Genomic DNA, 18,173 nt, shown 5'->3' on the forward strand with positions numbered 1-18,173 from the left:
AATGAAGTTTATGCTTTCATTGTCCAATTGTCGCTTTCAACGCTTTGTGTGCATATCTTCTTGCTCGCCTATCTTTTCACTTGACTAACACTTAGAATTTTTAGAAAACCCTTAGCTATCAACGAGTTTGCTTTGCCTTTACCGATTACCCTTTGAATTAGGCTAACATACTATTCCCCTCAGTATGATGAGTTGTCGAGAAGTTTCTTTTAGACTTAACGCTAAAATTTCTTCTCTACCCTTAGCCGCTCTAGGCATTGGGTTGGGTTAATTACAACAATTAAGTTGTAATTAGGTTAGGCCATGTCGTTAGATATAACAACTTAGCCCCAAAAAATGAGTGACCACTTGCATAAGTGGTCGCTCGAGGGTCCGAATAACGACTCATCGCTTGGTAGGTCATTACCCGAGAATCAATAGGGCGCATAGCTTGGTAGGCCGCTATCGACGAACAACATCATTTGTGGGAATGGTGATGTTCGGGGGAATCAAATCGTTTAGGGACGTATGAGTATGACGATTGATTTATATGGTAGCACATTGCATGGTAGGCTACTACCCATCGATTGTTCTAAGAATATTAGAATGCACAGAATAGATCAAACCGTTCAGGAACGTAAGAGTGTGACGACTAATCGGACGATGTCATTTGTGAGAATGACGAAGTTGACTATTAGAGGTAATCGTTAACATGATAGTTTTGTGGACCCACTATCCTATTGGAGAGGATTGGTGGGAGGTCTTTGTTAGAGGTTTAGTGTTAATGTGATGGGATTGTCGCGATCGGAGCGATTTTGAGGACTTACCATCCTATTGAGGAGGATTGGTAAGTGGATTGGATTGTCGTGGTCAGAGTGACTTTGAGGACTTATAAATATTGAGGAGGATTGGTAAGTTGATTGGATTGTCACGATCGGAGCGACTTTGAGGACTTACCAATATTGAGGAGGATTGGTAAGTTGATTTGTCAGAGGTGTAATGTTAACAGTACAGTGGGAGTGGACCCGTCGTCCTATTGGAGAGAATCGACAGGGGAAATTTGGAGGGAATATGACTATCAGAGGTAACTGTTAACTTGATAGTTTTTGGGACTCACCATCTTGTTGATGAGGATTGGCGAGGGAGTCTGGTTTTGGCCCTAACTATCTGTAGGTTTGACCAAGTGGGAGTTTAAGACGACACTAACTGTTTAAAAGTTTGATCATTCAATGTGGTGGACCTCTCATTCGTGGAATGAATCGAGAATGGATTCTGGTTTTGGTCTAAACTGTAGGAAGGTTTGACCGAAGTGAAAGTGTAGGGAGTAGTTTAACCTCGTATACTAGTCGAAGGTAAGGAGCAGTTTAGCCTTATGCACCAGTTGGAGGAAAGGAGCAGTTTAGCCTCGTGTACCTATTAGAGGAAATGAAGAAGTAGTTTATACTCGTATACTTGTCGGAGTATATGAAGAAGCAGTTTATACGGGAATAGTTTAATCTCATATACCAGTTGGAGGTAAGGAACAATTTAGCCTCGTGTACCAGTTAGAGGAAAGGAGCAGTTTAGCCTCATGCACCAGTTGGAGGAAATGAAGAAGCAGTTTATACTCATATACCTGTCGGAGTATAGGAACAGCTTAGCCTCGTGTACCAGTTGGAGGGAAGGAGCAGTTTAGCCTCATGTACCAGTTGGAGGGAATGAATAAGCAGTTTATACTTGTATACTTATCGGAGTGTATGAAGAAGAAAAGGAAGACTATGGGTAGTACTTGTTTAGGAATTTTCCATTGATATGCATTAGGATTTTGTCTCCATTCAGTTTGACGAGCCGATAAGCTCCATTCGAATAGATTGTCTCTATCACAAATGGTCCTTCCCATTTAGGCTGGAATTTTCCCTTCTTTTTGGAGTTGAGTATCATAGGTCGTCAAATAGCAAGGACAAACTCTCCTTCTGTAAAAGATATGTGCTTGACTTTCTTGTCGAAAGCTTTGGATATTCGAGCTTGATAGAACTCAATGTGTTGTTGAGCTTCAAGCCGCTTCTCATCTAACAACTCCAATTCTGTAAGACACCATCGATGACTATTTTTAGTCATCGTTCCCATTGTGAGTGCAACGCGTAAGGATGAAATCTGAATCTCTAGTGGTAGTACGGTTTCACAACTGTATACCAGTGAATAAGGTGTGGTACCAGTCGGTATACGAACCGTAATACGGTACGCTTACAAGCTTTCACCTAGCTTTTTATTCTAGTCGTGCTTACTATTGGATGTCAGCTTGGTCAAGATCTTGATGATCGTCTTGTTGAAAGCCTCAGCTAGTCCATTTGCTGATAGATTATAAGTTGTGGACGCCAGGTTCTGTATTCTGAACTTGTCACAGAACCGAGTGAATACATGACTAACAAATTATGATCCGTTATCATAAATGATACATCTTGGGACGTTGTATTAGTAGACAATGTGATGTTTGATGAACTTGATCACATCATCGGATTTGACTTCACTTAAGGGAATGACTTTAGCCCACTTAGAGAAGTAGTCGGTTATCGCAAGGATGAAGCGATAATCTTTGGCTGATGGTGGAGATATCGGTCCAACGACATCCATCCCACATATCTCAAACGATCACGAAGTCGCTATCAGATGAAGGTCTTCGGGTGGGTTGTGAATGTAGTTGGCGTGGATTTGACACGCATGGCAACGCTTGGCATAAGCGACAGTATCGTGGATCATTTTGGGTCAATAATAGCCCATTCTTCGTAAGCGATCCCAGATCTTGGATCCGGGTTGGTGAGCACTACAAGTACCATCATGGGCTTCCTGCAGGACTTCCTGTGCTTTTGTCGTTGAGAGACACGAAAGAAACATATCGTTGTAGGACTTACGATACAATGCCTTTGTTGTTGAACCGTAGTAGAATCTCGGAGCTCGTCTGCGAACAGAATCCCGCTCCTTTACGTCTTCGGGTAGTATGCCGTATAAGACAAAATCGATGATTGGGAAACACCAATCTCTCGGTTCAAGTTGACCCGTAGCCTGGTGAGTTGCATTCACTTCTAGAACATGCTCCGGTCAGAAGAGCTAACAGCTTGCGATGGTGACACGTTGACTTGTTCCCAGTGGTTGAGCTAGGCTAGCTACCAGTGATGCCAGGGCATCCGCGTGAGTGTTCTTGGAATGAAGCACGTGCTCAACGCAGAAGCATTCAAATGATTCGGCTAGCTTGATAGCCGCTTCATGACATAGGATTAAGTCATCGTTTCTGACTTCGTATTCCCCTATCATTTGTCTGACGACGAGCTGAGAGTCACTGTAAGCTTCAAGATGATTTGCCCTCAACTCCTTGGTGAAGTTGAGTCCGATGAGTAGTGCATTGTACTCAGCCACGTTATTGGTACACGGCCCAGTTAGAGAGAAAGCTCGGGGTAACACGTGGTTTTGTGGAGAAACTAAGACCACCCCCACTCCTACAACGATAGACCCGCGTGTGCCTACGCGAGAAACTCCGTCGAAGTACAATCGCCAAACTTCTTCATGCGAGGTCGCATTAATCTCGTAAGTTTCATCTGGCATAGCTTCGAATAGGTCAGTCTTCGACTCGAGCGGATGACTGGCCATGAGATCACAGATTGCTTATCCTTTGACGGACCTCTGCCGCATGAAGTGTATGTCATATTGAGACAGCAGGAGTGCCCATCTTGCCAGGCGCCAATTTAAGGATTCGGGCTGCATCATGAAGACTCGGATAAGATTTATCCGGGAGATGACGTGTATGGTTTGATCAACCAGGTAGTGTCGCATTTTCTGAATAGCGAACACCAAGACCAAACACTCCTTTTCGACCATGGGGTATCACCGTTCGGCTCCCTACAAGGTTCTACTCAGGTAATAGATACCTTGTTCGTGGACAACATTGTCATTCTGTGCTAAGGGGGTGCCAAGAGAATGCTCTATTGCCCGCACATAAATCAAGAATGGTTTTCCCAAAACCGGGGCCACCAAGAATGGTGGATTCGAGAGATAAGTCTTGATCTCATCGAATGCTTGTTGGCAAGGTTCATCCCACACAAAGGAAACACCTTTCTTCATCAGCTTAGAGAAGGGTTGGCACTTACTCGAAAGATTTAAGATGAATCTTCGGATGTAGGCCAGACGTCCTTGCAGTCCTCTCAATTCCTTGAGATTCCTAGGTGGTTGAAACTCTTGAATAGCTTGCACCTTGTCAGGGTCTATGTGAATTCCCTTCGTCATAACGACGAATCTGAGGAATTTGCCGCTCGACATCCCTAAAAATGACTTCGTGGGGTTCATCTTGAGTTGATGGGATCACATCAGCTCGAACATCATTCTTATGTCTTGAAGATGATCGTCTTTGCTGCGACTCTTCATGACCAAGTCATCTACGTGGCATTCGACTGTCTTTCGTAAATGGTCCCGGAAAATTATGCTCATGGCGTGCTGATAGGTTGCGTCGGCGTTCTTAAGTACGAAGGGCATAACTGTGTAACAGTATACCCCTACCAAAGTTTTGAATGAAGTGTGATTTTTTTCTTCAGGGTGCATATTGATTTGATTATACCCTAAAAACCGTCCATGAAGGACATCCTTTCAAACCCACAAGTATTGTCGATGATGATGTCTGTGAATAGTAAAGGGAATTCGTCCTTTGGGCATGTAGCATTATGATCTCTGAAGTTGATTCAAATACGGATCTTTCCATTCTTCTTTAGGACTAGAACAATATTAGCCACCCAATCGGGGTGTTGTTCCTCCATAATGAAACCTGATTCGATCAGCTTCTTCACTTTGGCTTTGATCGCCTCCATGATTTGTGGACGAAACCGTCTTTGCTGCTGTTTGACAGGTTTGGCGTCTGAGTTGATGTTGAGGCGATGCATGGTAATTTGGGGATCAAGGCCAAACATGCCCTCGTAATTCCAGGCGAAGACGTTAATATATTCCTGAAAGAGGGATATAAGGTCTTCTTTCTCCTGGGGAGGTAAGTCGTCGCTGATAAATATGGGCTTAGGATTAGCCTCATCTCCTATATTTATTTGGAGTGTCTTGTCCTCCATGGGTGGTTCACATTGTTCACACCGACCACTCCATTGGGCGCTAACATGGCGATCCCATGCTTCATCAAAAAGTAGGATCCTATCATCCTCCTTGATTTCGACAGGATCGACTGTAGCCATATTGATTATAAGGTTCTTGAACAGATCTCCCATACTAACATCCAAATCCCACACTGAGGATGTTGATGATGATTATTCGGAAGGATCGTCTTTGGAATATTCACCGAAATTGCAATATAACTCTAATGAAGAGGAGGTGTAACCCAACTCTCTTTGAAGTTTGCCAAAGTAATTGCTGGGCTTTCCTTTGGGAACATAAGCAGATCAGACGAGTGTCTTTCACCCTTTGTCGTAATTCAAGCCTTCTTCGCGGGTGAAGTCATAACCCATGCTCTCCATCATACGCTTTGCGATTTGATCATAGTGCGAGAATTGAGGAGTGGGCTCATCATCGTCTGACTCATCCCACATTGTGCACATAGGCCAGTCTATCCTTCCAAAGATAATATCTTTCTGATGATTACCTCGGGTGGATAAGACAAAGACAGCTTGTAAGGACTCGATCGTTTGTTTGTCTATGATGAACGATGAGTACACGGGCAAGTGCAAAGAAGAGTTCTTATATAACTCTACAACTAGGTTGCTAAACTCATCATTACTAGATTCTAAACTAGACGACAAGTAAGCAAAGTCAGGGTCTTCATTCAGGATAAACCCGTCCACTTCGTCAACGTTGGTTACAACAAGGCCTCCGTAGCCGATTACAATGGGTTCAATGTCATTCAAGATAAGACCCTCATTGTAGTCAGACTCACTATCGGCCTCATTGCCACTATCAGGTTCCTCGACCAGTGGCTCATCACCCGGTTCAGAGTCCTGGTAGAGCAAAGAGTCGGTAAAGTAATTTTCAACCCCCTTGAAGGGTTGTTTATCAGCGACCACCGTTTTTACTTGATCATGGTCATCCACATATTTCAAACATTGATTGATAAGATTTTCCGTGCGAGCACCCTTTGGTCGCGGAATTACCGAAAGGTGGGTTAAGAAGAAGACGACCAAAACACAAGAACAATTCAGTTTGGCGAAGGAAAATACCTTCTCTAGATTATAAAGAACAAAAGATTACAATCTCTCCCTCACAATCTCACTAGAATCGAGAACAACCTTTCAATCCTCTCTAAACCCTAATACAAAGATTAGAATCTCTCTCTAAGATTTTAGATCGTTTAGAAACCCTAAAACAATCATTTATATAGGTGTACAAACATGGATGGCAATCTGGTAAATAACCAAGCCCAAAACCAACAGGAAAACGCGTGAACAGAAACCCAAACTAACCAGGAAAGCTCCGATGAGTCGACTCATGAACAGTTATGAGTCGACTCATGACCTCATATGAGTCGACTCATAACTGATGAATCGACTAGTCAGAGACTTTTGCTAACAGGGCTGGGTTTCGTGAGTCGACTCATAACAGTCATGAGTCGACTCAACCTGATGAGTCGACTCATGTACATGTATGAGTCGACTCACGAGCTGAAATCTAGATTCTTCGAATCTGCTGTTCGTCGTCTTATTCCACGCTTCTACCTGCGTTCCATTGTACTGTTTTACACCCCTATTCTCATGCTATTATGAGAATCATCTATCCTCAAGCTCCCATGAGGATCGTTAAGTTACAAAGAGAAGATACACACATATCATGGGTCCCCTCTTTAGGAACTTGAAGTCCCGTTCAAGTTAGAACTTTTGCTGAGGAAACTCTTGAGCTCCTCCTTTTTTTTGCACCTGTTACGGATTGTTAGACCCTAGAGGGGGGGGGGGTGATTAGGGTCTTATGCTAATCTAATCCGATTAAATGCCAATTAAAATTAATAAATATATTCTTGCAAGATAGATATACAAAGAGTTATGTGCAAGAATATGCAATATACACAAGGTGATATATCCTAGCAAAGAGGTATACGATATGATAGAGATATATGCAATGATATATAAACAACACAAGGGTAAATAATCTAAACTAGATAGTGGGCAATATAATCAACAAGCAATATACAAAGGTGATATAAGATATGAACATAAAAGTAAGTGCGCCAATGCAATCACAAACAACCAATATGATTACGGAGTTCGGTCCCCACGACCTACGTCTCCGCTCCTCACCTCGAGGAGATCTCCACTATCTCAACCGGGTTTTCTACGTTCACCCGAACAACATTTACACCTCATAATACACTCATTATGAAATCACACCTCACACACTAAGGGTTGGTCCTAGCCTGTGTCCTCCTCCTCAAGTGCTCGGTTACAACCTCTCCCAAGGCACGTCAACCGACGCCACTCCTCTTGGATTCGACCCCGTCTCTCACCACACACTTCTCTCAGTGTACAAGTGTATTACAAAGTGTATCTCACAATAAGCTACAATATAAATCAAATGATTGTTCTCTAAATAAGGTGGGAACTCAATTAAGCACAATTCTTAGTCACAAACCCACAACCCCAAATTATACTATGAATGAAAATACAATACGCTCTATAGGTTGTGTGTGAACAAAGAGATAAAATAAAATAAACTCAATATGAAATCTAGCTTATTAAATTAAGAACAAACTTATAAAATGCTAGAATTGAGTTTAAGAAAACTTCTCTATAGATGACAAGAGAGTGGGAGAAGAATGAATGCTCAAACACCAAGGATGATCTCCACTTGCTCTTGTGAAATTTGCTCCACAAATCAAACTCTTGTAAATGCTTAAAAGCTTTTTAAACAAACACTAAACCCTTAAAAAAACTTATAAACCTCTTAAAAACTTTTTTCTTGTTAAACTATTTTAAAACATTCTCTTAGATATATTAAAACTGAGGTATAAGGGGGTATTTATAGCCTCCCAATACCTCAAACAAAAGCCCAAACCAAAAGACCAAAAACCCCTCCAACGGATACAAAAAAATAACCGTTATGGCCATTCTAGGAGCTGGACGGTCGACCGACCTTTTTTTCGGTCGACCGCTCGCACTGTACAAACCTAAAAAAGTTCCAGAGACATTTCCGGTCGACCGGTCCGGTCGACCGGAGTTACTATAGCAGTGCGCAGCTGTTTTGTACAATCAATTTAAAATAGTAAATTAACTCCAAAAATTATAAAAGTTTGTGGAATGTTCAAGACATGTAGAATAACATGTCAGAGAAAGAATTTCTGAAAAATATTTTCCCAGTTGAGAGAAATAAATATTTGAACACAAATTTACAGTTTCTGAAAAACTGTTAATATATACGATTTTGTAAAATCAATTTGGCACAGTAAATCAACTCCAAAAATAGTAAAAACTGGAGAAAAGTTTCTAAACATGTAGATAAACATGTCAGAGAAAGAATGTTTTAAATATCACTTCCCATTTGCGAAAACCCATCAGTTTTGTAAAACATGCACGAACATGTGCACGAACGAAAACGTGAATTTGTAAATTCCTTTAAACATAACAAATCAATTCCAAACTATATATATATATATATATATATGAAAACCAACATAATGTGTGTGTATATTATATTGAGCTTAACGTACTTAACACACATAATATAAACTCTAAAACTACATTACCCAAGCATTCTTGATCTTCAATTAAGCTTGACTTGGTACACTTGCGGATGAAGCTTGAACTTGATCTTTAACTTTGAATTGATAAGCTTCACCGACATTCCGCCAACCTCCTTTGGATATGATCGTTGAAGCTCTATTCCATCCATCCTCCAACCACGTTGTTTGTCTACAATACATAGGAATGCACAAACACTAGACAAACAACATTAGTAGTAAATTGTTTGTAAATCATCATCAAAACAAGAAGGCCAACAATCTCCCTATTTTTGATGATGACAAATAATTTACAAAAAGGATATATGCATGAAAGGAAATGAATATATAAATTGTAATTCATATGCATATAAACAAGAAAAATGTATACTCATAATATTTCTCCCCCTTTGACAACATCAAAAAAGGTGACAAATGTATGAAGAGAGCGAAAGCTCCCCCTATCAATAAGCATGGGTGAGTACAAAGCAAATATAGGGAATAGCTCCCCCTATCAAAAAGCCATATGAAATATAAGCAATAAAAGATCATGTCAAACATGTGAGCAAGCATAAATAATATGCCAAAAATCACTCACATACAAGAGATAATGAGAACATATATAAGTATGTCAATATGAACATATTGTCTCATATCATGAAACCCAATGTATAAAATAGATTTATGAAATCAAAAGAAGAGAAACATGAGAATCATGTAAAAAGTTTTCAAATGAAAACAAATCAATCAAATGAAATCATAAATCAACCACAATCACATAAAACCAAACCAATATTGATTTTCAAAAATCAAGAGAGGCAACCATATCTAGCTTTTGAACTAGTAACAACCCATATAAATATTTTTAGCACCCGGTAAACAATATTTGAGAATAAACACCCAATAACTCCGGAGGGTTATATAAACATAGTCCACTCACCAAGATCGAAACAAATAATCATGAAAACAAAAGATTTGATTAATTTAAGAAGTGTTTTCATAAAGAGTTTCAAAGCATACTTTTCAAAACCAAGAAAAAGAAAGATAAAAACATTAAAATTCTTGGTTTAAAATTCAAAATTGTTTTGGTACCCAAGAACTCTTGGTACAAAAAGATTTAGGGACATGACCCCTATCATTTAAGCTCAAGGCCCTAGGGTTATGAACCCTTTTAGACGCATGTGGTGCACGGGATCGGTCATAGCAATAATCACTCAAATGACCCTTCCGATTGCAATATGTACAATGGAAAGGAAGCATTTGCTTATGTTGACCATTAAAAGGTGCACGTGAAATATTTGCAAATAAAGATGGTCTTTTAAGATTATTTTTCAAATAAGAAACATTTTGAAATAATGTTGGTCTACTTGAAATATTTTGCGATTTAGAAACTTTTCGCAAATCAAAACAAAACTTAGCTAAGTGACCAACTCTACCACAAAAATCACAATGATACACAAGAGCATGCTTATGATGAGAAATAGGTACATGTGTGTGTACATGTGATGAAGAAACTTAATGAGATGCACAAGAAGGATTAATATTCTTATGTTTTTGTGCATCATAGCAAAATTTAGCTAAATGGCCTTTACGACCACAAATGGAGCACTTGTAAACTTTGCTATACAAGTGTGCATAGTGTGTGGGTGATTTTGTAGCACTAGATTTAGCACACTTGTCCATAAGTTTCTTATGGTTATCAATGCATATTTTCAAAGTTGAATCTAAAGATAGATCCAATTTTAATTTTTTATTGTTTTCTTTAAGGATCACATTTTCATTAGAAATAGTTTCAAACTTAGATGCTAACAACTCATGATCGGATTTCAAAATTTCATGCTTGCTTTGTAAATTAATGAAATTATTTTGTAATTTGTTAAAGGCATGTAATAATTTTTCACTAGCACAAGCAAGTTCATCATTAGGTAAATCAATTTTGGTTTCGAACTCGCAAACCTCACTAGGGCTATCGCCTAGTGGCCGTGTGCATGATGCCCCTTTTGAACTTAAAGCGGGATCCTCCAAAGCTTGTCAGATCGTCTCCAAATCTCCTTGATGCGCTTCTATGAATTTCCATAATGTATAAGCGCTATCAAAAGAATCAAGCTTGTTAGACATAAATGAATCAAATACATTTAATAAAAATTCTAACATAAGCTTGTTCATAATAGACATCTTTTTATCATGTTTGCTCCACTTGGATTTCTCCAACGTGGGCACAATATAAGCACAATCAATGATTTCCCATAAATCGATATTTTTAGATTGAACAAATATTTTGAATCTAAAACACCATTGAGCATAAGGGAAAGCATTGAATTTAGGAGCAATACTAGAATCATAGCCTAAACAAGATGCATCATTCATATCCATAATTTGTAAAAATATGCAAGCAAGATACAAATGCAATCAAAACAAGATTAGCACAAAAAGATAACTTGGATCTTTAACTCAAGGCGATTAGACCTTAAATCAAAGAGCACCAAGCTCTGATACCAATTGTTAGACCCTAGAGGGGGGGTGATTAGGGTCTTATGCTAATCTAATCCGATTAAATACCAATTAAAATTAATAAATATATTCTTGTAAGATAGATATACAAAGAGTTATGTGCAAGAATATGCAATATACACAAGGTGATATATCCTAGCAAAGAGGTATACTATATGATAGAGATATATGTAAGGATATATAAACAACACAAGGGTAAATAATCTAAACTAGATAGTGGGCAATATAATTAACAAGCAATATACAAAGGCGATATAAGATATGAACATAAAAGTAAGTGCGCCAATGCAATCACAAACAACCAATATGATTACGGAGTTCGGTCCCCGCGACCTACGTCTCCGCTCCTCACCTCGAGGAGATCTCCACTATCTCAACCGGGTTTTCTACGTTCACCCGAACAACGTTTACACCTCACAATACACTCACTATGCAATCACACCTCACACACTAAGTGTTGGTCCTAGCCTGTGTCCTCCTCCTCAAGTGCTCGGTTATAACCTCTCCCTAGGCACGTCAACCGATGCCACTCCTCTTGGATTTGACCCCGTCTCTCACCACACACTTCTCTCGGTGTACAAGTGTATTAAAAAGTGTATCTCACAATAAGCTATAATATAAATCAAATGATTGTTCTCTAAACAAGGTGAGAACTCAATTAAGCACAATTCCTAGTCACTAACCAACAACCCCAAATTATATTATGAATGAAAATACAATAAGCTCAATAGGTTGTGTGTGAACAAAGAGATAAAATAAAATAAACTTAATATGAAATCTAGCTTATTAAATTAAGAACAAACTTATAAAATGCTAGAATTGAGTTTAAGAAAACTTCTCTATAGATGACAAGAGGGAGGGAGAAGAATGAATGCTCAAACACCAAGGATGATCTCCACTTGCTCTTGTGAAATTTGCTCCACAAATCAAACTCTTGTAAATGCTTAAAAGCTTTTTAAACAAACACTAAACCCTTAAACAAAACTTATAAACCTCTTAAAAACTTTTTTCTTGTTAAACTATTTTAAAACATTCTCTTAGATATATTAAAACTGAGGTATAAGGGGGTATTTATAGCCTCCCAATACCTCAAACAAAAGCCCAAACCAAAAGACCAAAACCCCTCCGACGGATACAAAAAAATAGCCGTTATGGGCATTCTAGGAGCTGGACGGTCGACCGACCTTTTTTTTGGTCGACCGCTCGCACTATACAAACCTAAAAAAGTTCCAGAGACATTTCCGGTCGACCGGTCCGGTCGACCGGAGTTACTGTAGCAGTGCGCAGCTGTTTTGTACAATCAATTTAAAATAGTAAATGAACTCCAAAAATTATAAAATTTTGTGAGAATGTTCTAGACATGTAGAATAATATTTTAGAGAAAGAATTTCTGAAAAATATTTTTCCAGTTGAGATAAATAAATATTTTAACACAAATTTACAGTTTCTGAAAAACTGTTAACATATACGATTTTGTAAAATCAATTTGGCACAGTAAATCAACTCTAAAAATAGTAAAAACTGGAGAAAAGTTTCTAAACATGTCAGAGAAAGAAATTTTTAAATATCACTTCCCATTTGTGAAAACTCATCAGTTTTGTAAAACATACACGAACATGTGCACGAACGAAATTTTGTAAAACATACACGAACATGTGCACGAACGAAAACGTGAATTTGTAAATTCCTTTAAACATAACAAATCAATTCAAAACGTGAATTTGTAAATTCCTTTAAACATAACAAATCAATTCCAAACTTGATGAAACTTTGAAAAATATTTGCAAATGATATTTTGAACATGTTACAAAAAGAATTTTCCAATTTGTATTTCCCAATTGTGAAATCTCTTACAAAAAGAATTTTCCAATTTGTATTTCCCAATTGTGAAATCTCATTATTTTGCAAAAGTGTTCAAAACATGAAAAAAGTGATATACATGAAGTTTGATGTTTTGACATAAACAATGTTTTGAAACTTTGCACAATGATTATATAGACTTGATAAAATATGTATATGATGATTGTTAAGTCTATAAACTGAGAATACAATATTTGAGCTTAGAAACCAAATACGTGTGTGTATATGATATTGAGCTTAGAGTATCTAACACACATAATATAAAACCTAAACTAAATATACCAAAGCTTGATCTTGATCTTCAATAGGCTTGACTTGATATATTTGCGGATGAAGCTTGAACTCGATCTTTAACTTGAATTGCATAAGCTTCACCGACATTCCGCCAACCTCCTTTGGATATGATCGTTGAAGCTCTATTCCATCCATCCTCCAACCACGTTGTTTGTGTACAATACATAGGAATTCACAAACACTAGACAAATAACATTAGTAGTAAATTGTTTATAAATCATCATCAAAACAAGAAGGCCAATAGCACCATCTGGCCCTGCTAGGAACCTGGTCTTGACGTCCGATCGAAAACATCTCATCCATTCCGCGTCTCATCGTAATCACCTTTCACCCCAAGTTGCAATCCTTTATCGATGGCTTTTCTGGAAGTCTAATGCACAACGAGACAAACTTCTTTCTTGCAATTACTAGTCTCTTCGCTCGCGTCACCGTCCCCAAGCTTGTCTCCCTCGAAAGAGATGCCGAACGAAATATGAACTTTTCACCATCCTTAGTGAAGGTCTACTTCTGAGCCCACCTCTCGTAGATCACATATCTATCCTATAAGTACAGATTGCCCAGTATAATTTGACAAACATCTAATGGAATGACGTCGCATGTGACCTCGTCAATATACGACTCGTGGAGCACAAATCTGACAGTGTATTGGTCAACTACACTCAGTTTCTCGTCCTTCTGAATCCACCCTAATAGATAGGGCTTCGGATGCTTGACCATCTTCAGACCCAGCTTCTGAACCAATGCCTCAGATATTAAATTCTTCTCGCTGCCTGAATCAACAATGGCATCAACCAAACTGGTCTTCAACCAATGCCTCAGATATTAAATTCTTCTCGCTGCCTGAATCAACAATGGCATCAACCAAACTGGTCTTCACTTGCAACTTAAGAACAAAGAGTTGCTCTCTCGGGTCGTCGTCCTCTTTCGTGATCTGCTTCCCCACCATAAGGTTAAGACTGATGTTGGGCTCTGTCATCCTCGGGACTTCTTTCGGACCTTGAGCTATCATGTATGTCTTTTTTTCCTCCTTCTTCTTTAACCCTCTTGGTTTGAGATGAGGATACTTATCCCAGCACCGATCAGCTGTATGTCATGTCTTCTCGCAGTAACTACAAATCTGCCCTGCCTTCCCTGGATCACTCTTCTTCTTCTCCTTCTTAGATTAAGAACCACTGGACTCGCCTCCCGTCTGTTTGGAGTCTCCCTTAGCCTCGTTGCCCTTCTTTTGCTTTCCCTCGAGGGCAATAGCCTTCATGCTCGCCTCTGCAATTGATTCCACCATGAATAGCTTCATCTCCTTTCAAATGTAATCGTTCAATCCCGCCATATACTTCATAAACAAGAAATATCCCTCTGTCGCAATGTTGAGGACCATCGCCTGCTGCTGGAACTCTGTGGTGTATTCTTGAACGGTTTGATTGACCCTTTGGCGCAAGCCGTACCACTTGTACCAATGCTCTTCAAGGAATCCCACTGGGTAGAACTACTTTCTTAGTAACTCCTTAAACTTGTTCCACAACACCACCTTCTTCTCCTACTTACAGTAGGATTTCCATCACGTCAACATGTGCCCTGTAAGCTTCAAAGTCATGAACATTATCTTCTCTTTTGACGAATAACCATAAAGAGTAAAATATGTCTCCATCCGCTCGATCCAGTCATCAAGCCTCTTGATGTCAACACTCCTATCATAAACAGGAATCTCTACCTTGAAGTCAATCTTCAGGTTCTTATAAGAATTCTTACCCCCTCGATGCAATGCAGCCTTAATGGTCTCCTCCTCCTCGTCGAAATCTGAATCTACTCTTTCCACGTCAGACTCAACAATTTTCTTCAAAGAAGATTCACCTTGTTTGCTACCTCCATAGATAAGACTGACGAGTTATGTGAGAGTCAAACCTATCATCTCGATCTGCTTCTCTAATGCATCAATCCTCGTGGAATTATCTCCTTCAGCCATCTTCTTCCTCCTTAAAACCTAGACTCCTTCCAAGAAAATAAGGATCTCGCCAAGCTTCTTGTACTGTGATCGAGTCAGGACCATACACAGGATCCCCCTTCACCGGATTTGATGCTCTGATACCAACTTGATACGAGTTGCCATGCGGCACCCTTTGGTCGCGGAATTACCAAAAGGTGGGTTGAGAAGAAGACACCCAAAACACAAGAACAATTTAGTTTGGCGAAGGAAAATACCTTCTCTAGATTATGAAGAACAAAAGATTATAATCTCTCCCTCACAATCTCACTAGAATCGAGAACAACCTCTCAATCCTCTCTAAACCCTAATACAAAGATTAGAATCTCTCTCTAAGATTTCAGATTGTTTAGAAACCCTAAAACAATCATTTATATAGGTGTACAAACATGGATGGCAATCTGGTAAATAACCAAGCCCAAAACCAACAGGAAAACGCGTGAACAGAAACCCAAACGAACCAGGAAAGCTCCAATGAGTCGACTCATGAACAGTTATAACTCGACTCATGACCTCATATGAGTCGACTCATAACTGATGAGTCGATTGGTCAGAGACTTTTCTAACAGGGCTGGGTTTCGTGAGTCGACTCATAACAGTCATGAGTCGACTCAACCTGATGAGTCAACTCATGTACATGTATGAGTCGACTCACGAGCTGAAATCTGGATTCTTCGAATCTGTTGTTCGTCGTCTCGTTCCACGCTTCTACCTGCGTTCCACTGTACTGTTTTACACCCCTATTCTCATGCTATTATGAGAATCATCTATCCTCAAGCTCCTATAAGGATCGCTAAGTTCCGAAGAGAAGATACACCCGTATCATTGATGCAATGTGGACGGGAATACCCAGTTGCTATAGATCCATGGCTGACCCAAAAGCATGTTGTAGGAAGACTCCACATCGATGACGTAGCAGGTCACTTCCATCTTCATGTCATCCAGTCGGCACTTGAGGTGGATCTTCCCCAACGGCCGAGTTCCGGTGGCGTTGAAGCCAAAGATGGTGGTAGTTGTTATGGACAACCATTTTTGAGGCACCCCCAAGTGCTTGATGAGAATCAAGGGGACAATGCTCAGTGCAGACCCTAGATCTACTTAGATCCTATCCACCCGAGAGGAGCCGACATATCCCGTGAATTACAGGGGTTGGTCATGGGATGTACTCTTGATGAGCATATCCTCAAGAGTGAAGGTAATGCAGGGAATTTGCTGTCTGGATGTCTGGTAGCATTGGGGACACCCTTTCTCTACATCCTCTTCCAAAGTAGGTGAGAAATGCATGGCAAAAGCCTCTGAGTCGGCTATTGCCTCCCGTAGAGCTTTCCGGGTAGACTTGGATAGCCACAAGAGCTCATACAAGGTGGTCTTGGCTGGGATGTTCTTCAGCTGTGTGAGTAGGTCGGACCGAAAGGGTTGATCGCTTGAACTCGGCTTGTTAGGATTTAGTTGGACTGTTAGTGACGGTCCCACCGGTGGTCTTGTAAGACTTTCCGCTGTCGGAGGGTAGTTCTTGGCAAAGTTCTTCCCTGCTCGGGTAATCAAGGCATCTACCTCGCTGTCGGAATCGGTGAGGGTCACTACCTCCACTCTGTCATCGTCCAGAATTGCTGAAATGACATTACAGAGCTTAGGCTTGCCTTTGGACTTGTTAGAAGTCCACTGCTCGTCGTCGAGGAGATCAGGATGAACCCACATCACCTGTCCTGATGGCAAGGTCTGCGGCACCAAACCTTTCTCTCATTGATTGTTAGGATCAATATTGGTGATCTTCAGCACTGCTTTTGGGATGGGCACAACACATGTCGGTGCGTGAATCCCAGGAAGGCATGTCCCAAACTTCAGAGTGACCATGTTTGCAGTCACGTTCTTTTGCACCTTTTCCTTCTTTAGGACTCCCTCATCATGAAGAGCTAGCAGCTTATCCTTGAGGATATAGCACTTGGAGGTATGATGACCCAAAAACCAGTGGTACGCATAATAGTTCGGATCATCTGTCTTGTTCATGTCTTCAAGTTTTGTGACCTCTGGTAGCTTAATCCTATTGTTCTTGAGGAGAGTGTCGAAGGTAGCCATAACTTGGTCTTCCTTGAAGTCATATTTCCTCGGGGGCACTGCTCAAAAGACTTGGACTTCTGTCTTTGAGCTGACTTGGCCGGAGTAGAATCTACAGGCCATGATCTCTTTCCCTCTTAACCGAGAAGGGATCCTGGGAGCACTTGGAGCTCCTCTTTTAGATCGAGGCTCTTCAGCTTCCAACCTTTTGATCATGTTTTCTACCTACTCGCCTTAGCAAACAAGTTCTTTCTAAGTTTGGGTTTCCACCACGTCAACCTTGGATAAAACGTCGATCGAGAGATTATTGCGACACATCTCGATCAAGGTGCTTTTAGAGACCTGATACCAGCAACAAAGCGACCGATTTCTGAATCTCTTTACGAAGTCATCAACCGACTCCATTTTCTTCTGCTTCTCAGCAACCGGAGTGGCCATCAACACTTTCGTGTCATTGTCGAAGAAACAGGCTAAGAAAAGATTTTCCACATTGGTTCATGTTTTGATAGAGCCTGGTTCCAGCTTGCGGAACCATTCAAAGGCTACCCCTCTTAGGGTGTCGATGAAGAGTTAGGTGGGGATAGGATCATTCCCCATGGGAAATCCTGTTTGAGACATGAAGTAGTAGATATGTTGTGAGAGAGATCCCTTGCCATCAAACTGGACTAAGCTCAATGGTTTGAACTTTGCCGGGTAGGGGACTGTATCTCATTCGACTGGGATGACCTAACCACCCCCAGCTCGTTCATGCTCTTCTGGAGCTTCAGGACATTGAGTTGACTTTGGAACTCATCAATCCTCTTGTCTCGGGGAGTGCTGCCAGCATGTGACGCTCTT

General features: G+C 40.3%; 1 protein-coding gene across 1 annotated transcript; it reads right to left on the minus strand.

Annotated features, from left to right (window-relative positions):
* Positions 3,850–4,233, minus strand: LOC109846067 (uncharacterized mitochondrial protein AtMg00860-like). The gene has a single exon (XM_020415292.1). The coding sequence runs from the start codon at positions 4,231–4,233 to the stop codon at positions 3,850–3,852; it is 384 nt and encodes a 127-aa protein (XP_020270881.1).

Source organism: Asparagus officinalis, chromosome 6 (assembly GCF_001876935.1).
Source record: "Asparagus officinalis chromosome 6, Aspof.V1, whole genome shotgun sequence".
Lineage (NCBI taxonomy): Eukaryota > Viridiplantae > Streptophyta > Magnoliopsida > Asparagales > Asparagaceae > Asparagus > Asparagus officinalis.